Source organism: Prenolepis imparis, unplaced genomic scaffold (genome assembly GCF_030444845.1).
Source record: "Prenolepis imparis isolate NDT839.2.m4 unplaced genomic scaffold, iyPreImpa1.0 SCAF_5, whole genome shotgun sequence".
NCBI classification, from domain to species: Eukaryota; Metazoa; Arthropoda; class Insecta; order Hymenoptera; family Formicidae; genus Prenolepis; species Prenolepis imparis.
Window position 1 is genome coordinate 8,384,814 of NW_028141163.1, and position 23,248 is coordinate 8,408,061.

The following is a 23,248-nucleotide window of genomic DNA, read 5'->3' on the forward strand; positions in this document are numbered from 1 at the left end:
TCCGATCACTTCTATTAAAGTCGTTTTAATAAACACGTTTTGATAAACGTTCGATAAATGATCTCTCATATAAACTCTTTTATTTCCAATGTCAAATCTACATAAATGTCTATTAAAAACTATAATTACGCTGAGAAATTAATTACGTGTTTCCGGTGAGTGTCATCGCTGCAGATAACAATTCCTATATGCAGCCTCGTGTATCTATCACATCCTATTCATGCTCTTACAGCGAGGGTATTATAGCCTCTCCGTATGTTCTCTCGTAAACAACTGCCTCATTGTTTAGCACTTCTCTCATTAATAACGTCTTCTTATCCAACAATATCGCTCTTAATGTGATAACCGTTGACTTGAAGCTGCAGCTTATGAAGTTCTTTCTAAGTTGTTGATAATTGCATCAATTTATATAATTAATCATTTCTAAAATCTTGTGCTCGTCTAAAATTTTGTGTTCAAAACTTTGACATAATTGTTATGTTTGATATATTTGAATTGCCAAAATATCTGTATAATAAGTCAATTATTCGTTGTAACAAATGATGATTTCTCATCAAAGTTTTATCACGCAATTGTAAATTCTCAAAATGTGTTATTAAAATTACATACGCTTGTAAGAAATGTGCCATTCTGTGTAAAATCTGTCTATAAAATTGGCATCGCAAAAATCCTTTGAGTGTTCGATAATTTAACATGCAGTTTAATTATGCAAAATTGGCTACCAAAATTTTACATAGATTATTACTACGGCACACTTCCTAGGATCATATTATAATAATATCGATCTGTTTTGCTAAAGAACTTAAAATATCATCGAAATATTCGTTAATCTATACTGTGCATAAAACTGATTTTGCTCTTTATAATATCTTTTATAATAATATACAGAATTTTATCGCAGGATTAATATCATAGAAAAGCAAATTTTATAGGGATTAATACAAGGGGCTAATACAATTTTAGAAAAATTAAAACCTCTTTAATCAACCGATCATATAATCAGAGCTATTATGGAACTATTTACAAAACGCAGGTTTCCGATTAGTTAGTTTTCGATTACAATTCTGTCTGTGTCTCTGAATCTCAATCGTGAATATTTTTTGGACTTATCATTGTCACGTGACGAAACAAACCGTCTTCCGCAATCTTTTTTGCCCAAGATTTTGTCCCGACTGGAACCGATGCTTTTCCATTTGCTCGCAAAGCGTTGAAGATTGTCCTATCGTTTCGAGTATTATTCGAACGTCCACGATAGAACAACTTAGGAAAAACGGAATCGTTCCGATTGGAAACCTTTCCGAATAGTTTCATGATAGCTCGCCGGCTGTATCAATATTTAGCTCTGTTGTTAGAAAACTGACTATTATTAAAAAATGTCACCGATTGCCAAGATCGTGGTAACAACTCGTTCCAATAAATTGTCTGTATAGTCTGTTTATGGACTGATTTAGACTTCTTTTCGTGATCTTCGTCATCTTCCTCTAAGGAAGATTTCCCGCAGAATAAATCGAGGAATATGAGAACGAGGAAATATAGCAACTCCACGATAGTGATGAAACTGAAGCCGATGAAGACACCACATATACCGCCGATATCGCCTGCAAAATGACCAGCTTTTACGGCACGACTCCGCCTTGATAGCGTGGAAGGATAGGACGATTCGACGAAACGGCCGCGCGTTTTTTAATGTCGTACTTAAAGGGATAAGAAATGTTACGAGCAGTAGCGATTTACGCTGTAAAAACGATAATGGATTTTTACAACGATATCTCAACGCCATTTCCTCCTCCTTCTTTACAAGGCCGTTTACAAGGCTCTTTAATCAATGCTTTACAGGGCAGATACGTCTTATATTTGTAATAACAACTTTTGTAAAAGTTGTAATTAGTATTTATTTAAAAACTAGTTATTATTTTTTCCTGATTTTCAATATATGCATAAATCATAAAATTATATTCATATCCATCAAATATAAATATATTCATGTTAAAATCTGATTCTTTAAGAAATATTTCTTGCTTCAGTTTGTTCACAAAGTTAATGTTAGCAATTAAAAATGGCTATTCCACGTGAGAAAAAAAGTATTCTCTTTTTACACGGAAAATCAGAAAGAATGAAGAAACATTACATATAGTCGGTATATTAAAATTCCATTTTTACGAACTCTCGGGCAGCGGGTAAAAAATGTCTTTTCTACATTACTTTTGTTTATAAGATATCTTTTTCATGTTTTGTATTAACTGTGAAAAAGATTTTTTTTCTCGTTGTTAATGTACATAGCAATGATATTTTATAATTCGATTTGAGACTTTTTTCACATCAACTAATTAAGTAATGTAAAATAAAAAATCTCCAAGTTATTTTTAAAAAAAATCTAATTATAGCGCAATGTCCATCTAGTATTATTGATGCCAAGTTCATAAACACAATTATAAAGTTTGATGGAATGCTCTATAGCTTCTACTTATCAATCTTATTTATTTTACAAAACAAATAAGATTGAGATAAAATTAGAAGATACAGAGAATTTCATTCTGTGACATTTGTTACAAAAATTTGTACAAAAATTTTATTATTGAAATATATTTCACAAAAGCGAATATATAAATTTGATAAATGTATAAATTCATTGAAATGGAATATCAATAAAATGAATATTTTATATTTAAATTAATAATTGATTTTATATTCAAATTATTAAATTTATAATCTTTCTTATAAATTCTTATTGCACGACAAAAATATCTAAATATTTTGATTAATGCAAAATTAAAAATCTTCGATTCTATTTCGCACTCTATTCAAATAAATTTTTTTGGCAATATGTACTTACTCAGGAGTTCGTACCAGTAATAAATCACGTCTTGTTTCAACCTGATTGTGCCGTATTTCGAGAAGAAGACATGCAGTATCCCCTGATCAGTAACGTTGTAGTTCATTCTGAAATTGAGAATCGCACAACTATTTTATTTTAGCTCCTTTTATAAGATTGTTTAAAGAATTTTTTTCTTTGGCCCATATTCTGGATCTTCTTTTTTATCGATAAAAGCGCTTTTAAAAGCATATAGTTTCTGTTACAGAAACTGTATGCTTAAAAACGCTTTTATCGATAAAAGGAAATCCAGAATATGGGCCTTTGTATTTACAAGGTATTTTTTGTGTTGCCAAGAATGCCACATACAGTAATTCAGTTCTATGTTCACCGGTAGACATATAACTCATTGAACTTAGCACATCATAACCAGTATCATCGCAAGCAGGATAGCAATTACGACAATGCAAAGCCCATTTGTTATTTGCAAGAATTTCTTCTTTATTTTCATGAGGAAAAACCGTCCGCCATTTAGCTATATATATCATAGAAAAGAATGGAAAATTTAATATAGCAAATATTTTTATTCCTTAATTAATATAATTATTAATTAGTACATTATATATAATTATATATAATAAAATAAATATACAAAATATATTCGATTTGAAATGTATTAGCTATTTACATGAAGAAAGAACTGTAAATTGAGAAACCTCTAAATTGATAATGCACTGATAACACACACACTTACATCTATATTTAGTTAAGCAGGGTAAGTCTTTGTTAGTACAAATACGCTGCATATCTAAAATAAAATATATGTATATTTTATTATTATTATATATATATATAATATATCACTATCTTTAGTTATTACTATAAACTAGAGATCACTTGTATTGGCAAAAATCAAGGATATTTTCTGTTTCTCATAATCTCAACGAGTTAAAGCTTCACTATATTATACAAGATGAAACTGTGCCGAAATTAACTTTCAGTATCAGATAAAATTACAAAAATAAGAATTTGCAAAAAAGTACTTATATTTTGAACAGTACGAGAGGTAGGAATGAAGGAATACATCATGCAGGCGTCGTCGCACGTGTTGTTGATTAATATGGAGAACGAAGAAGGCAGCCGCGAGAAAAACGAGTCCAAGCACCCTGTGCTATCGATAGAACGCGCGGGAAAAAGAGCAATCGGAGCGGCTTTAAAACGAAAGAACAGAAAAAAGGGAAAGAGAAAGAGAGAAAGGGGAAAAAAGAGAGAGGAACTCAGCTTTCAGCGCGTTCCTCTTCTTTGCTACAGAGAGCCTCGGCTACGGTAAGTTAATCCTACAGAGCGGTGCTTCGCACGATCCGCTTTAATGCTTTAAGCCACCCGTGGTAAAGCCTCGTTAGAAAGCTCGCGAACGCGTACGCTTCGCAATGCGGTGCGCAATGTTCCTTTACAGATTGCCGCCCATGCCTCTCGACTTCGTGATGGAAGAAAGAAATCGCCGAGAGATGTAAGAGGGTACACGGAACTCCGAGAGAAACCCGATTTATCCAATGAGATACGGTCCTTACCGCGTATTTTCGCCTTCCTCAATCTTATTTCTGGTCTCGCAAGTAATATTTCTGATTAAAATATATCATCAAGTAATATTTCTGATTAAAATAAATCATCAAGTAATATTTCTGATTAAAATAAATCATCAAGTAATATTTCTGAGTAAAATAAATCGCGCTCGTTACGGCTTACGCATTTCTTTCAATTGTCGCAATCATAACTGTTCCGATCTCAACGATTATTTGTTATACAAATTATTTCTTATTACATCTAATTTTATATTTTTGCCCTTAATTTTTAATTGCATTTTTTAATTTATATGATTGATAGTAATTATAATTCACGCGCGTTGTGTATTGCAATTAATTATCAAATAATCTTGATGCTTATAATAATTATTTTTATCACTAAGCTTTATTGATTTTACGTTTTTAATGCATTCTTGTTTTCTTCTAATTTTCATGATAAAAAGAAAAAGAAGTAAAACTTGTATGTATGTAAGGGAGAAAGCAAGAATTGAAAGAAACCTATTGACTTTGAAAGATACGTTGCCTATGACATTATTACAGACCCATATTGGATCGCTCAGATTGATTTCTCATTTCTCTTCTTTTATTAATTTCTCAATTTTTGATAAACGGAAATAATCATTATTCTTGAAGCAAATTTTTTTTTGAATCCCTAATAATCTTCCAATATTTTCAAATATTAAAAAAAAATGTTAAAAAAAACAGTATATATGACAATATTACAAAAAAGATGTAATAATAAAAGAATTAAGACACGTATTATATATTTCTCAATTCGCACAAACAAGTATTTTTTTATCACAAATGATTTGAAACACTTTAAAGATTTTTCTCATCAATAAAAATGGATACTTTTTCAGCTATTTTTATGTTCTTATAAAATTGTTAATCAAAATTTATTCGCATTAATAATAATGTTGCAAAGAATATGTCATGTTTTTATCACATTTTTTTATATGTATATCACTATATTTTTCAAGGGCGCCGTCGAATGAAAGATATATAAAAGCTAAGAGATAAAAATTTGAAGAGAAAACAAAAGTGCAAAAAAGTAGCAACACGATTTACTCCGAAGATTGCTAGTAATATTGTCGAATTGTCAGCCTTAATATAATTTGGTACAATGCGAAGGAACGTCAATGAAAGCTGCAATTCACATTCTCACAAGAGTGCAAAGTTTAGAAAAGAGAGAGAGAGAGAGAAAAAGAAAAAAAGAGAAAGAGAGAGATGTTACCGCTCGTTTCTATTAACATTGAAACTCGTTCATCGCTCGGAAATACGATTTGATCAAGACCGATCAAGCTAGTATCGAGAAAGCGTTTTATCAGGGTTTTCAATCACACAAAATAATCTGATCACACATTAAATTCATAAAGTATTATTCGTAATTATTATATGAAACTTGTCGTATTTGATGAACATGCTCCATTAATGTTAAAAAAAATATATAAAATCTTTAAATTGTTAAAATTTTAAAAACTTTAATTTTAAGATGTCTTTAATTGATTATATTATAAATATTTTGATATGTAAAGAAAAGATTTTTTTATTAGATAAAGAATTCGTTGAAACGAATTTGAAGGACCTTGTATATTTCTAAAAAAGCGAGTTTTACAATATTTCCTACTTGACACAATATTTTTTAAATAAATAACAGCAAATGTCATTTATGAGTTGCATTTAAAATTTTAAAAAATAAAAAAGTCAGCAAAAATAATTCGCATGATTAAACTTTCAATTTGCAAAGCTTGGGTTATAAGTCGGTTACAGCTGGATTTCGAGAGCTCTCAAGAAATGTAATTTGAAACCTCGAAAAATTAAGAATTCTTTATTCACATAGAAGATTTAATATTGCGTTCTTTATTACTTATTTAATTTCTTAGTTAGCAACTTAAAAATGTCATGCAACAAAAATTCTTTTTTAATTTAATGCAAATAAAGGTGGAAAGAATTTTTAGTCCAACGCAACGCAATTATTTATCTTAAAAATGATATTAATTGTATTTTGAAAATTTTGTTAAATATTGTAATTATAACTAACTTATGAAACACATTTCCTCTAAAAATAAACGCGAATCCCTTTGATATTAATTAAACAATTTTTAATAATAAACTTTTGCATACTGAAGATAATGATTTTCTGATATGATGAAAAGCCAGTATCAAGTTAAAGAAAATCAATAATATATATTCTTACTGACATTCTTTTTCGCCACGACGTGGATAGTAAAACGGTCTGCATTTGCAAAGCTCTAGCACGTCGTTAATCTTGCAGTAGACGATACAGTCACTGTAAGTATAAGTTGTGCCACTAGTGCGTATTTCTTCTGAGAAAATACAATTGCGTTGATTGATAGGGAAAGTCTCGATAATATCAGTGCTAAAGAAAGACGTTGGAGTCATATCCACGTACGTCTCAGTGCGGGGTGTCACGAGTACTTCCGTGACACCACCGCTACATACATCCGGATAATCGTAAGGATGAAACACGATAATCTACAAAACACGATAAATATCTGCTTCATTAAATTTGAAAATAAGATAATGTTAAATAATTTTTGTTGCGTTTGTCTGTGAAATATTCGAGAATATTCGGTTTCTCACATTAGTATCTGATTTCCTATTCGGTATTATTCGGTTATACTCAAGAGAACGTCATCGAATTACATTTAGATAATCGATCGTTAGAACTCAATGTGAGTATAATTCATAAAACTTAAAATTTTTACTTTTAATATAAACATTGCATATTATATTTTTTTTTTATTCGAATTTATTCGAAAGATTTTTATAGTTTTTATAACTAGATATATTATATGTTTACACTGCAAAAAGATATAATTTGTATAATGTGTTGATCTATTTCCGCACGTAACTATGATGCTATTGACATTTTAATGTTTCATTAAAGTGCAACAGTAAAAACAAACTTTTTCGAAAAAATTCGCATTGATAAAAATCAATTAATTAATTTGTACAATGTTGTTAATACGTAAACGTTTATGGCCTAAAGTAACAACAGACTACACCGCAAATATGAAGTGAAGGACGCGTGCGATTATATCGTGCTGCTAATGACTTTCGTGAGTTTTTTTATCGCTGTGCAATATGCGCGAATAAAGCACAGGTGGCTTATTATGTCGTGACAAGCATGGAAAAAGTTCAAGGCACAATGTAGCTACTGATCTTCATCGCAGCAATAAGTTTTATTTTGTAACTCGGTAATTTAATTATATATTGAGCACATAACATATATTTTGTACTTCTTATATTTCAAAATTGCTATATCCTGGCATCAATTATATTATAATGCTTAAAACATTAATACTTGTCTAAAAATGATATTATTGAATATTGAAAAATTTATTTATGAAGTTTATTTTATGGAGTACATCAGATTCTCTGTGCTTTTTTGGGCATAAATTAAATTTTTTAATTAATTTCTCGGAGTAAATTAAATATGATTTAACAATTTTTTTAACTATTTTTATCTTCCAATAATTTTAATTACTAATTGTAAAATTAAAATTAAAATTTTGTAATATTACAATTCTATTATGTATAATTAGCTTGATAATAAATAAAAAAATAAGATTTTATAATCTATTTTTCTTAACTTCTTTTTTTAAAGATTTGTATAAATATAACAATAATGTATATGTATAATTTTATAACATATAGCTTTATTCTTGAAACTAATTAATCGTTAGACATTTACTATGCATAACCAACGAACATTATTACTTTCTAATTATGTGTATTAAATGCATTTAAAACATGAATATATTTCATGATACTTTGCTGTAAAATCGAACATTAATGCTACTTTGGTATGATAAAGCATTGAGAGAATAAATTTTCATTTCGCTCGATTAGCCCCTTTTCAACACTTGTGGTAATAACTCGTTATGTGAGTCAAATATGACCCGTTTTCGCAGCTCGCATAGACGAAAATATTTCTAGGCAATTTTCATGCGAGATTTTCTAAATTATATGTTAGATCAGAATACTGTCTGTGCCAGAAAGCTAAAAATATTCTTAGCATAATGTATGTGCAAAATAATGATACTTAGAATACATACATTACTTTTTAAATATTCAACTGTAACTTTAAAAATTAGCAATTTAAAAAATTTATATATGTATATTCTATATGTTATATACCTATCTACAATTTATTATACATGAACTTGCTCAATATATTTAAAGAAATAAAAAACTAGGTTCCTGCGATTTAATTGAGAACTGTGAATTAATTAGGACTACTAATTGTCGTGAAATTTCTTCTGACTATATAATTTCTTTTTTTCGCAATTATTTTAAACAACAACAGCTTATAACAAAACTTTTACTTATGAATAAGAAAGACGATTATGAATAACGCTGACTAAATTAAGTGAAACATTTTGTGTAATTATGTAGCATCTTACTGTTCTTAATGTTGGCCTAATGTCGGCTAAACAAAGCCGTTCTTTTCGTTAATTAAAACAGAAAAAATTTGCCAAAAATTTGCTAGATATTTTAATCTCGCATGAGCAATGAATAAATTTACCGTGATGGCAGATTTAATTTTAGCTTGAAAATGAAATCATTTTAGCGAATATAGGGATATTACGAGTTGCTCTGTTTGGTTTTCTCGACCGTTGGTCTTTCTAAATGATATTTGATGTTACTTTTATATACCTTCCAACCCTTAACAGGCAGTATCGGATAGAAATAATCATCCAAAAATGGCTCCATCACGACCGATAAACCTTTTTCTATTCCGAGATCGTCTACTGTATGCACTTTACTCCATTTCGCTTTATGTAATACTTCATTCATTCTGTTAACAGAAGTATAATCACAATTATTAATTTTTCAAGTAACTAAAGCTTACACTTAACGGCGTTATAGATTTTTAAACTAAACAGCCCTTATTTTTTTCCATGAAGCTGACCTATATTTGTATAGCTATTTGTCATTATAAATTCCTCAGAAGATTGCAATCAAAACATATAAATTTTTTTATTCAGAGCGCGAGAAACTGTATTTATGTTTGTAATATTAATATCCTATAAAATACAAAACCGTGCTTTATCATCAGAAAGCTTATATATTAATAAAATATAAACATCATATACTATTATATTTTATCATTTATCGTTTTATCGTTTCGCAGCGATACATTCTAAATATCAAACAAAATATAAATAGCAACCCTTTTTTAAATATTTAAGCATCAATAATAATAAAATCGTTAAGAATTAAAAATTTATTGGCAAATACATATTTTATAAATAAATAATAAAACTTGTTTTTTTCAATTAATTTAGATTTTTAGATAAAAATTTATATACAATATATGTATATATACATATATACATATACATATGTACATATGTATGTAGATATACATACATATAAGTTAATTTGTTTTTCTTGCATTTATCGGTTAAGAAAAATGTAATTACAAATTAAAGTAATATATAGAAACAAATCAGAAGAATACATGTGAATCATTCTATAGATATAAAGATCATCGTGGCATTCTTGCGACACGTCATATATGTATAATATGTACAAAGAAAATTAAAATAAAGTGCAACACTATTTTTCTGAGATACAATCGACAAACTGCGATCTAATCGACGCGATTAAATCGACGTGAGTAAATATCGTGTGAGCAATTTATTAAAAATAATGTACTTTATATTATAAATCAATTCTAGCGATGTATCACTTTTAAATATATGTATAATTAAAAATTATCCTATATAATTAAATAATCCTTTAAAATTATCCTATATAATTAAATAATCCTAAAAATTATCCTATAATTAAATAATCCTGAGCAAATAGTTGATGTACATATTTAAAATAATTAATTACAAAGATCTAATAAGGAATAATAAGATATAATAAGAACTACAATAATAAAAATAAATATAAAATAAAACATTTTCATATTATATATGATAATATGATAGTCTTAGTGTGTTTCGTTTGCCTATGCTGAAAGAACATACCGTGCAAGCGTAAACTAGTCGAGTAAGCGGTAAACTACTACATGTTGTCTGTTCACCATTCTGAAAGCTCGGGATACTCACGTGGGAATGTCGTCCCTTTCACGTACGTAATTAAAGGTGCAACAGAATCCGTCCTGCGTCTTGCGAAACTCGAAAAGCTGCGAGCAGTTTCTGTAGGTCCCATGCAGCTTACATCGCAGTAGCATCGTCAAGCATTGCGGCGACAACTGGAAAATTGAAGCACAACACATGAATTGCCGACATAACTCGCGTGATAGCAATGTCAATTGACACACGCAAATCATATATATTAATAATGTTTAATTGATCTCCACGGGAAATGCCATTTAACATACAACTACAATATATCACGTATTATTATAAATAAATAAATAAAATACTTGCAGTCACGATCTCGTGTATAAGTAATTTTTATTTTTTAGAATCATTAAAAAATTTAAAGTAAAAAAGATGAATTTATGTATGTGAAAAATACTCGTAGAAAATCGAGTATCAAGCTTTTCAAGAAATTTACATTTAAAATTACTTCAAACAAGTTTTAATTTTTTCAAACTCTCATTATTATACCATTTAATATTAAAATTTTAAAAATGTGGAATCAATTATTATTATAATAATTATTTAATTAAAAGAGAATTCTCCTAAAAGAAGTAAGAAATCCAATAAAAATAATTGTATAGATAAAATTCTAGCGTATCATATTTATAGCATTAATTTTACATATGTACATTTTTCATCGTTTTGGTAATGTCGTAAAATCCATCGTAATAAGCCGTTAAAAGTTGATCAACCTCCAAATCTTGATTTTTTTCCGTTATAAAATTGGAAGAATAATGTTTGCCTAATTGCTGAAGCATGTGAACAATTTCATTGAGCGACAGCTTCGTAACGTTTGCATGAGAACTGAAAAGAATTTGTGTAAATTTTACACAAATAAAGATATCATATAATATGTCTAATTGTAAGATATTTTTAATAAGCAAGATAATCTGAGCATATTCGTTATACATGCACACATAATTCTAATAACTCGCACAACCCCCATCCAATTTATTTAATCAACAACTTAATTGCGTATATATAATAAATGATACTTTAAATGTCATAAAAATTTATTTATGCATACGCTTCTCTTATAAAACATATCAATCAACAGAAGTTCGAATATAATTTTCTGAGCATTAATTTATTATATACTAATATATGTAGAACGTAATTGTATTTTAGTGCTTCTTATATTAAAGAATTTTTAATCTTATCTGATAATATATATATAAAAGTTTAGAGACGTGTATGTAATAGACAACATTACATTGCTTTGAAATGTTTTGTTTGCTTCGTTTATTTTATTGCTAAATACATATAAAAGAATTTGAAAAATATAAAAGTTGTATAAAAGAATATTGGAAATATGTTCGATAATATAAGTACCTCTAAAAATAATACGTACATTTAACGAGCGCTTGTTTGAAATTTATAATCATCAGCAACGCATCGAGTTTGATAAAAATCAATGTGGTATTAATCAATGCGCAAACGAGGTGGAAACTTTTATATCGAACCTATCTACCTACGAAACTTCACGAAGGTTTCGGTTCCGAATCAACGATTCCGGAAATGTATCTTCCATTACGAGGGGCGAAAGTTTGCGGGTGGCTACGAGGTAGCACCGCGCGAAACGGCTGGATTTTGGGACATTAACGCCCTATTAAATGAGCCGTAACCACGCCGATTCTACGCTCTCCATCAATGCGCAATGCATCGATCCGTTCTCATTGCGTTCCAAGTGCGCGGCATCGAATTAACGATAATCGGCGTGCCAATTGACTCGGGACATCGTAAAAAGCAGAGTAGAATCCAATGCGTTGATCGGTCAATTAAGCTTCCCGTATATATCGCACGTCAACCGTGGCAAATTAATCCTACCTACCCCAAGCTAAACTCTCTATGGGAATGCCAACATGGTTAGTGAACTCATCCTCAACCATGAATTCGCACCTATCAACCATGAACACACATCATTTGTTGCACCACAATGGTCTATAATCGGTGAGAATATATTACTCGTCAATTATCCATTATTGCAATGTGTGTGTTCTTATGATTCTCTGCGGATAATATAATCAATATTTGTCACTGGCTAGTAAGTTACAAGTATTGCTAACCAATTCTAATAGTAGCTCGACTTTATAATTTTTTTAAAATCTAATTGAGAGAATTCAACGAGTCTGATAACGACGATAAACTTATTATAGGTCAATATGATCAATAATAATGCATAATGTAATATATTGATAAGGCATCATCGATACTGCAAAATATTTGCATGGTCGCTTTTATGCTGACGTAATCTAAAAGTAATTCATGCGATCGAACCGACATTGGAGATATTTGCGGATATAATACGTGCTTGCGATTCGCGTTGCACCGGTAACCGGTGACCATTTTAACACGTGCAGAGAAAATTTGTGGAATAATATGCGCTAAACAGCTGGTGCAACTTCGAGTAATCCAGATCGGTCGCGCGATTGGTACAATTGGTACAATTTAGTGCGAAATCATACGTGCATTTAAAATGCTAGAACGAACTGCGACGTGCATCACCACCTCGTCGTTATTCGTGCAAATGCAAATACATCTATTGTTTAATATACGTGAATTCGGTGTGCGTTTATTTAATACATAAAATCGCTCACATGTTGGTCGCCAATTCTATCGCGGATCGCCGACTTATCCTATTAATGGGACAGATGGCGATTGCTGGAAATTCATCAGTGTGTTTTTTATCAACAGCGCAGTAGAACGGAAAAATTGGAAAAACGGAAAAAAAATATTGCTTGTCTTTTCCCCTCAAAATATAAAAATTTGTTTTCATTTATAAATAAAATATTGTTTTTTAAAATTCTCTCTCTTTGCTTAATATTGTTAACTTATATTGCATATAGTGCGCAACAGCAAAAATAAAACATTTTCTGTTTTAGAGGAAAGATATATTTATATTTATATATTAGAAATGTAAAATAGTAAACAAGAATGCAAGAATTTATGTTTGTGCCATTCATTGATGTTTTTGTCAATACTCAACTTAATTCTTTTGATATTCAATTTGTTTAATTATTTTTTTTCGTTCTTATTCTAACTAAGAGCTTCTACTTGACACAGAGTAAAATTTTAATATTTTTGTGAATTGTCACAATATCGAGATTCCACAGGCAATAGTTTTCAAGTAATTATTCATTTGAAGAGAAATAATACTAGTCTTTTTTATGAAATTATATAATAGTTTTAACAATCATAACAGAAATTAATTGTTTGATATATTGGTTTATATTATATCAAAAAGTTATATTATATCAAAAATATCATGTTATATCAAAACTAAATTTTTATAACTATGCATGCAAATTTCAGGAAATTTTAGGATTGATCTTCATACCTGGAAAATCTATTTTGACCGTATTATAACTATCGGTGTCCATAGAAGTCAATATAGGCGACGTCACGAATTCTTTGTAGGAAATATAAACCACAAATATTAAACCAGATATAATTACGCAATGTATTATGACCCACAGAATTCTGAAAAATTTTAATCAAATAAAGATTTTATTGAAAATAATAGTTGCAAACTCTACATTACACATATCATCATCTTTAAAACACTTCTTTAAATTGAAGAATTGTGTGTGTGTGTGTCATTTTATTTATTTACTCATTCACTTGTAAAGTGAAATAATTTTGTAGGCGCAAAAAATAAGAATACGAATGTCTGTGTAACACAAACCAGTTGGCAGCGAGCGATAATTTATTCTCGTTCATACCGTAACACGTTCATTACCGAATTTACACCGCGCTATTAACGTCACGTATGACGCGAAATGTTACATTAAATCAACCGGAGGCGCCGCATCGCGACGTGACTCTACCGTTTTGCGGAATATTACGCTCTTTTATTTTCATTTATTTTTTCTTTTTTCTTTTTTTTTCTTCTTCCCTCTTTCGCGTCGCGTTCGTTTTGTTTCGCGAAATAGGGTCGTGATTTGTAGACGACCTGATTTGTGTGGTCCGCTATGAATTCAAGAATCCCTGCTCCGCGCCATCGTTAATCTCTCTGTGAAACGAGGATACCGCTCGTTAAACCGCGTAACTTTAATCATATGTTGCGCTTATACGCGCGAACCGATGTAATGTACGAGTCCGTAGCGTCTCGCGGCTAATCCGCGAGCATAGTCTGCGCGAACCGCTTTTATCATTGCTTTGATAAAGGGCCGATAATCGTATTAGCGAGCTGAGTTTTCGAGCGCGAGCTTACGCCGCTAAATGGATTATTTAACATCCAAATAAATCCCGCTCGAGTAAAGTTTCGTCGTACAAGTGTTACCTTTACCGGATACAAAACGCTTGCTATATCACGTATAATTCACCACGATCTCCCTCTCTCTTTAAAGGTGCAAATAAAATAGATAAGAAGCTATATATCCGACTTAATAAGTAAGTTATTAAATAAAGAATTAGATTGATACAAGTTAGATATAAATGTATATAAAAATAGAGCAAAATAAAATATTTTCTCTAAAAGAAAAATGTATATGTATATCAATTATTTCTGTCTTGCAATACATTTTAAGCATATCAATTTAATAATAATAATAATTGACAGAATTTAATTCACAAACAAGTTCTTGTATATTATTAAATTCTATAATTTTTTTATAACTATATTGATTAAATTTATAAACAATAAGAACATAATATTATATAATTGATAAATATTACTACTTTTTCTTTTTGCCTGTATTTCTTTTTCTTTTATTTACCGCTTGAAATATTAAACGTAAAGTTTGTTATTAATTGAAATAATGGCTGAAAAGTGCAAAAACCTGCTTCAAGAGAAAAATGCATTTAAAGTTTTTATTTTAACTTACAGAATACTTAGAGTAGAGAACAATTTGAATTCCATTAACAGTCAACACAGTTGTAGCTGCTTGTAAATATGTACTTTGTAAAAGTTAAAATAAAAATTTTTGATGCATCTCCCTTAAAACATTTTTTTTTTAATTTTTTGCATATGTCTTAATTATTTGTGTAAAATTAAAATATGTCTCCCTCTCTCAATTATTTATATAATTATTTATATAATAAGATTGGAAAATGGTGTCTTGAAAAAAATCCAAATTTCTCTTATAATTAATATATATTTTGAAATTTAATTTGTATATATATGGAGAATTTTATATTTTGAAATTTGTATTTTCATTCATGCAATTCAATAATTGTACTATAAATAAATTGTATAATTTAAAACGTGACAAGTTACCTTTCAAACCAAGTTTTTGTCGAATCGGCAAGATACTTTAAACTACTTAAACTGGAATACTGACAATATAACTTTAGATATTTCAATATAACTTTACAACTCCGGAATTTCGTCGGTGATCTCGGGGAATCTCTCGTAATCCATGCTTGTGTTGCAACATTTTTTCTACGTTTAATTTGATCTTTCTCGGTCCACATAACGAAAATCGCTTTTTAAATTATATAATCCAAAAATTAATAAACTCCAGCCTGCAATAAATGATTATTTAAACTATTGTATAATATATATAAACTATTATATAATATAATATTTAATTTATTGTATTTTCTATTAAAAATTTATGTATGTGTGTGTATTTATATTATTATCCATTAGTTTGCAAATTAAACTCGAAATGTAATGTCTCATTTTAAATCTCAAAATTATAATTCAAATTCAGATAATATGATCATATATTCTAATTTAATTTTCTCGAAGTAAAGTAAAGTTCTACTAATATATAATATCTACTTATCCTATCGTGTAGTTAGCTCCTACCTTCAAAGATAGCGATCACAAAGTGTAAATAACAAAGGATTTAATTACAGATATGTTATTATACAATTCCACATTTAACCTGGAATTTCCTTATGTTAAATAATTATCATCACTTAAATTTTGCAGAGCGAGAACGATCAACAATTTAAAAGTTTTTGCAATGATTAAAAATTCTCGAATATACACAATAGTAAAACAAGTTTCTCTCGTTTCAAACAACTGCAAACCGCGCTCGATCGATCAACAAAAAGATATACAATATAGGGAACGAAACTCCCATAAGCGCAATTACACGCAATGTTACAGACGGCACACGTTATATCCCGAGCACTCGCGCGACCATCTGGGATTACGACTGCCGTCGTTTACATCGTGGACTATAAAACGCGAATGCGGTCGATTGGTGTCGGTGTGGTCCGCGTTATGACGGAAGAGATCCAACAAGAGATCAAAATCGCGTGTATCTAGCATCGTTCAATTACTATTCTGCTACTTTGATATCGCGCGTTCGCGATCGCTCGCCGAGTATAAAATTGCCCCGTTTGTCGCTTCCCTGGCAATCTCGTGAATAGTTTATAAATGTGCGGTAGGTATGCACGGTGACATATCACACCATGTAGTTTTTGTATGATAGAAAAGAGCGAAGGAATTTTTTAGAAGATTGCTCTACGTAGATCTGAATTAATAATTTTGTGACATTCTTTCGCTTCTTTTATAATGCATTTATAATACGTTGTGTAATTTCAGAATATTTTAGAAAGCACATATCATTATACGAAATAATAGATTTTGATATTTTTGAGATATAAAGTAAATACAGAGCATATTGTATATGTATAAACTCTAAAATAACTAATAACATTCGTTAATGAGATAATTTCTGTGTAATGTAAAACGAATTTAGTGTAATATTACATTCTCTTTCGATTAGAATTAATTACCGCGAGTATATATCTACAGTATTAAATCGTATTTACATTATTGATACTTTAGTTTAAAATCTCTAAATATTATAATTATATATTCTTTAGGAAGAACTGATATATATTATTTATATAAATACTTTTTTCTTATGGTAAAATGATAATGTACATAATATATTATAGCTGTTTTAATGTATATTATATATTTGTACAATAATGTAAATTATTTTATATTTGCATATTCTCTATTATTATTTTCGCAAACATATAATTAATAAACATTTTTATATACCATCTTTATCTTGCGTTCTCTATACATACATTTGAAGATATCGGCTTAAATGCTCGTGTTCTGGGCTGACTATATACAGACTGTTATTACTGACTGACTGCAAACTGTTTGCACTTCTTATATTGACTACATATTCAACTTCACTTAGATCTTATTACTCCAGATGCGTTATAGTTTCACAATACATTATAGTCTCTAAAGCAAACATAAATGCAAACATGTTTCATCTTTCTGTTAACACTTTGCCAAAATGCTTTCGCTATGTGTTAACTTAACATTGCTGAGATAAATTGTATCCTTTGGACATGACAAGAGAGATATTACGAGTGTTTCTGCTTTCCTCCATACTTCAAAGTTATATACTTTCAAAGATATCGGAAAAGATAAAGGAAAAATAAGATTTTGAAAAAACTTTTGTTAAATAAAAACTAGCAAATCACGCAGGTACATAATAAAAGCAAAAGATTTTCCGATTTTTAGTGGCATATTGCGTTAATCCATAAAATTATTATTTTTTGTCTTTAATTATTATTATTTTACAACAAACACACGCAAGCGTCATTTTAAATTTATTAATATTAATATTAATAATATTAATATAGAGAATTTCTTTTTTTCTCTTTTGTTATATTATATGCATGTGTGTTCAATGACTTTTGATTTAACAGATGTACACGACAATAAATTAATGGTATCCAGTTTAAGATCAACATTTGCTCAAAAGCTCATTCCACTGAAAGCTGCTTTATGCATTTTGTAGGCAGGATTTAATCCATCTGCAGACGCGTTCGTTCATTTCAAAATGGTACGTACATACATTTCAAATCAACCATGACAGTTACAAACTCTGTAACACTTTCGCGGATGTTCTACTTTTAATCTTATTTGTTTAACTCGATAGTAACTCGCATTGTCAAAAGTTTTGAATCACGTTTGCGATCCGATGTGAAAAAGAAGATCTTAAAATATTCCAAACATATTCTTGACGAAATTGACAACGTTAATATTCTGTTCAATTCCACAGACATTCCATATTACACGTTGCCTTCACAATCCATGTGTAAAACATATACTACTATGTACGCGGAAATGTATATGCATAACTGTCTGGCAACCGCGTTACATACATCGTACTCGACGTATCTTTGTCTTCAACCTAGAACCACAAGAGTTCATTATAATTGGCTGAAACTCGCGAAACTCCTCACGTCGTTATAATTATAGCTCTGGTTTACCTCATAACCCGCGCGTTTGTCTTATTATATATAACTGTAACTGCATATTTTTATTATATTTTTTGAAATGCACAAAGCTCTATGAGGATATAGACAGATAACAAGTATACATAATTTCTTTAACTTAATCTTACGGGAATAAATGACAGAATCTCTCTCTCTCTCTCTCTCTCTCTCTCTCTCTCTCTCTCTCTCTCTCTCTCTCTCTCTCTCTCTCTCTCTCTAACAGGATTCGACGAGATTAAAACGTTTAATCTCGTAAATTGAAAACTTGCGATAAGTAATGATTTGACATTAAACTGTGGAGAAAGTAATTTCAATTTTCATGTGAAATCCGCGGCAGCAGATCCGGGAACACTTGTTATGCAAGAAGCGCGAGCATCTTCCGAGCGCTTCGCCTCGTTCTGTGATGCACGCGAGACGTATGAAGAGGATTATTCATGGCTGTGTAACGCGCAAGCCGGCGACGCCACGTCTCATCCGTCGACCGACATTCTCGCGGACGGATCGCGGCCGTTTAAGTGTATTTTCGCTAATTAATCTTGAGATTAATTCGCGTTTTCGCCGGCGCGCCGCGCCGGCAATCTAATTTAAATCGCGCAGGAAGCGGTCGCGGGGACGCGCATAAATTGCGTGCAACAAACCGAGATGAAAGTTACATCGACGTGAGTTTCTTACGATAAAGAGACGCAGAGAGGCGTTTCCTGCACAAAGGCGAATCGGTGAATTTCGCGCGCGATAACGCGACAATGCACGCATTGCACAAGTTGCACATTGCAGTCGTTCGAGAGTTTCCAATTGGTTCTTAATTCAATAGTGATGTGCGCCTTTTTGCGTGCAACGCGAACTATATTTAGAGAATTCGCGAATTTTATACCAAAAAAGAAATAGCACAAAAACGATATATACATATATAATATATGTATATAAAATATTATATCGCATTTTTAAAAGAGAATTAATGACTATATGCACTATTTAATAAATATAAATCCAAGAATGTATAAAATATTCTTTAAATTCTCTTAATTTTTTAATTAATAGTTAATTATACATAAGATATTCATTTGCTTCAACATACGTTCTTGTAGAGAAATTATTTATCTTTAAAAAATTAGTTTATTTAGATATGCTTAGATTTTCCAATTTTTCAAAAATTATTTTAATCCACTTTATTAATAAATATTTGCTTCTTGTAGAGATTTTTTTTATATTTCTATTTTATATTTATATTAAAATAATAAAATATTAATTAAATTATAATAAAATTTAATTTATTATTAAAACACTTAGTGTTTTATTTATTAAATTTTTTGTGTATTGTGTAATACAATGTTAGTATAATATAATGTTAGTTATATTATATATATTTTAATTATACATTATTATAATTATACATTATTTTAATGAAAATTTCACAGAATATATGATAATTTTGTATCCAATCGATATGTGTATCAGTTCTTCTCTCTCCTAGTTTTCGTTCATTTTATTACTTTCGAAAGCACATGAAGATTTAATATTACTAATGGACCAATTAATAACGAGACATAAATGAAGACCTGCTAAGTAATTGAAATGCATTTGATATTAATGCTTATTAAATCTTTATGAATTTAAATTTACATGATTAATGGCAGTAATTTATCTCGTGTCTATTTGCTTTGTAAAACAGATGCAATGTAAACAACATCGGTGTAGGTACCGTAAAAAATTTTCTTTTTACGAGTATTACTTTGCATTTTAATTCCGTAATGATTATCCATGGTAACCCATAGCTTTTAGCGTTGAATTTAGAAGAGGTGATCAGCGACGAGAGATATTTTCATTCGCCGAAAGACGCATTAAAAATTAATCTTAACCATGCTTTGTTGCAGCTCGGTCGCGCGCAAGATGAACGGCGTTTTTCTTTTTGGAAATATGCTAATCGCTAAAACTTTGTGGAACTGGTTGAAACAAAAGGAAAAGGGATTAGAGAGAAAACAACGGAGTCTACTTTTCCATACGTGCAAATGGTTGGTGAGAAGACGGAAGTATAACACTATATAGACAAGTCATTTAAAAGCTATGTGTCGAGCACTATTAGTTTCAAACTACCTTCAAAAATTACGAAATGTTGCTTGAAGATTCATAATATATACAAATGGTGTTTGTAGAAAGAAAATATTAAAGATTCTGTATTTCTCTTTAATATTTTTAAACGTGAATTTAGGAAAATAAATATCTTATTTTAATTGTATTTCTTATGCGCACATGTGTTCTGCACAAAGTTCAAACTTCGATCTAAGTTTACACTATTATTGAAAAACCGGCCCTTAATGAAGATTTTTTAACAGTAAGTACTTATTTTTTATTCAATTTTTATTTTAATAGAAATTTTTATAAATCATTGGGTTGCAAAACTAAAAAAAAAATTGTTTTTATTAAATTAAAAACGCATTTTAATACGTACGAGTACAGCATTTCTTTCGAGTAAATATAGATATTCAAAGGAGAATTGCATTATGCATTTTGTAGAATTCAAGACTTCGTAGGTCGTTAAATGAAATAAAGAACTTTGTATACAGTGATTGTCTATTTGCTTTCCATGCTTTCTTATCTGCCAGTCCCAGCCGTTTTCTCATTTTGAGATGTTTTAATATAGAACGATACCAAGCCGTTTCATTGAGTACAGTCGAGTGGATTCCATAATTCCTTTTCTTCTTATAATAACAACGCTAAATGCATTATAAAAACTTCTCATAGGAATGTTTCTGTGATTTTTTAAAAACAATACATTAATTATTATAAGAAATATATATAGTTCTGTTGATTACGTTCTCCTCCTAACATTATTTCTTTATTATTTTATTTTAATAGAACTATGTTGCATTTATAATATTTTATTTGCAACATGAATATATATACATAAAATTATATCCATTAAATATTGTACATATATATGTACAATATATATAAGTTATATTTTTCTATCAGATTATAAATCTGAATAATAGATTTGTTAACTAATTTGAGAAAGTTTCAAAAATAATTCATTAAAATTTATTATAAATTAAATATATTATATACACAGAGAATTTTCTCTTAGAATTTACTCTGAAAATCATGGTAATCGTGGGACAATATGGTATGGAAAGAATTTTATGAGAATTTTTTTGATTAATATTTATCACAATAAAAATAATAATATCTGTTACAATAAAATATAAAATGTTTGATTAATTTTACTATGCAGTTTAGTAAAATTAATCAAACATGTTTTATATTTTATTGTGATAGATATAATTATTTTTATTGTGATAAATATTAATCAAAGAAATTCTCATAAAATTTTTCCATACCATATTATCCCACGATTATCATGATTTTCAGGATAAATTCTAAGAGAAAATTCTCTCAGTGTAGATATTAAAAATTTTAAATTAGAATATGTAGAGATTCGCCTCGATCTCTTATCTTAAGTATATACCCATCCGACGAGCAACACTCACAATCAGAATGTATATTTTCTTTTCTTAATATACCGAGTGAACAACAACTTGCTGAAAGAAATCGATCACAATGGTCTCGTCTCCGATGTCTCCGATGTCCCGGCTTTCCCAGACATCGTCGAATCAGACTCTCTGGTGCCGACAGACAGTCGTCGACTCGCTGTATTCGATCACTAGTTAATACAAGTTAACGAGTACGCAAACAATCTATCTCGAGGGCCCGAATAGCGAACGCCTGAGAAAAGTGTTCCTACAGATAAAAAATATTTCACGAAGTAAGTTCCAAAAATATATCTTTAATAATAACTTATTTCTTGATCAATTTCATATATTATTGTACATACGTTACAATTAACTTTACTTTGACAGAAGTTTTACTTGCTGTTTTTAATTACGTACCAAAAAATATTTTTTTATCGATAATCAAAAAGTTGAAATAAACAACAAGTCAATTATAACCATTTCGTTAATTATAACAATTAGTCCTATCAATATAAATACTTTTGATACATAAAAATTATCTACCTTTCTTATTTATAATTAATTAAATTTTCGGGAATCTTTAAGTAAAAGCCACCTATTCCAATTCCAATTTATAAATTTTATATCTTATAACATCTCTAATTTATCAATATAATAATCTGTATTTTCGCTCTTTAAATTATTAGATAAAGGAAATTTAAGAAGATTAAAGATATTGTTAAAAATGCTGGATGAATGTCCGATGGAATGTAGCGTTATAAAAGCGCCTTTACAACTTTTCTGAAACAGTTCGCGTTGTACGAAGCAACACGAAGGGCCATTCGAAGGAAGATAAAAAGGAAGGAAGGAAGGAAGGAAGGAAGGAAGGAAGGAAGCAAGGAAGCGAGTGCTTTGTCGACCGTAAATTGAACTGACGTCGCTTTTCCTTCCGATCTTCTTTTATCACCCCTTTTAATCAAGCGCGTTTCCTGTTTTTAAGCCGACAAACTCTCTTCTCTTTCTCTCTCTCTCTCTCTCTCTCTTGTAATTAATGCATGAAAGAGAGGC

At 29.7% G+C, this 23,248-nt stretch overlaps 2 protein-coding genes across 2 annotated transcripts in view; one reads left to right on the forward strand and one right to left on the reverse strand.

Moving 5' to 3' along the window:
* On the reverse strand, nucleotides 1-16,648 carry LOC145935960 (sodium channel protein Nach). The gene is made up of 12 exons (XM_083037795.1): nucleotides 16,279-16,648; nucleotides 15,742-15,989; nucleotides 13,861-14,003; nucleotides 13,121-13,184; nucleotides 11,153-11,327; nucleotides 10,485-10,630; nucleotides 9,079-9,220; nucleotides 6,597-6,891; nucleotides 3,567-3,620; nucleotides 3,182-3,347; nucleotides 2,834-2,940; nucleotides 1-1,598 (listed from the first exon to the last, which is right to left on the reverse strand). Exons 2-12 carry the CDS (start codon nucleotides 15,936-15,938, stop codon nucleotides 1,330-1,332), a joined length of 1,758 nt encoding a protein of 585 aa, XP_082893921.1. The 5' UTR covers nucleotides 15,939-15,989; nucleotides 16,279-16,648; the 3' UTR covers nucleotides 1-1,329.
* LOC145936313 (uncharacterized) overlaps nucleotides 1-20,878 on the forward strand; it is a 283,300-nt gene extending 262,422 nt beyond the window's left edge. The window contains exon 11 of the mRNA XM_083038404.1: nucleotides 20,606-20,878. The gene's annotated coding sequence lies outside the window, so the exon portion shown is untranslated. The remainder of the gene's footprint in view (nucleotides 1-20,605) is intronic.
* The last annotated feature ends 2,370 nt before the right edge of the window (nucleotides 20,879-23,248 follow it).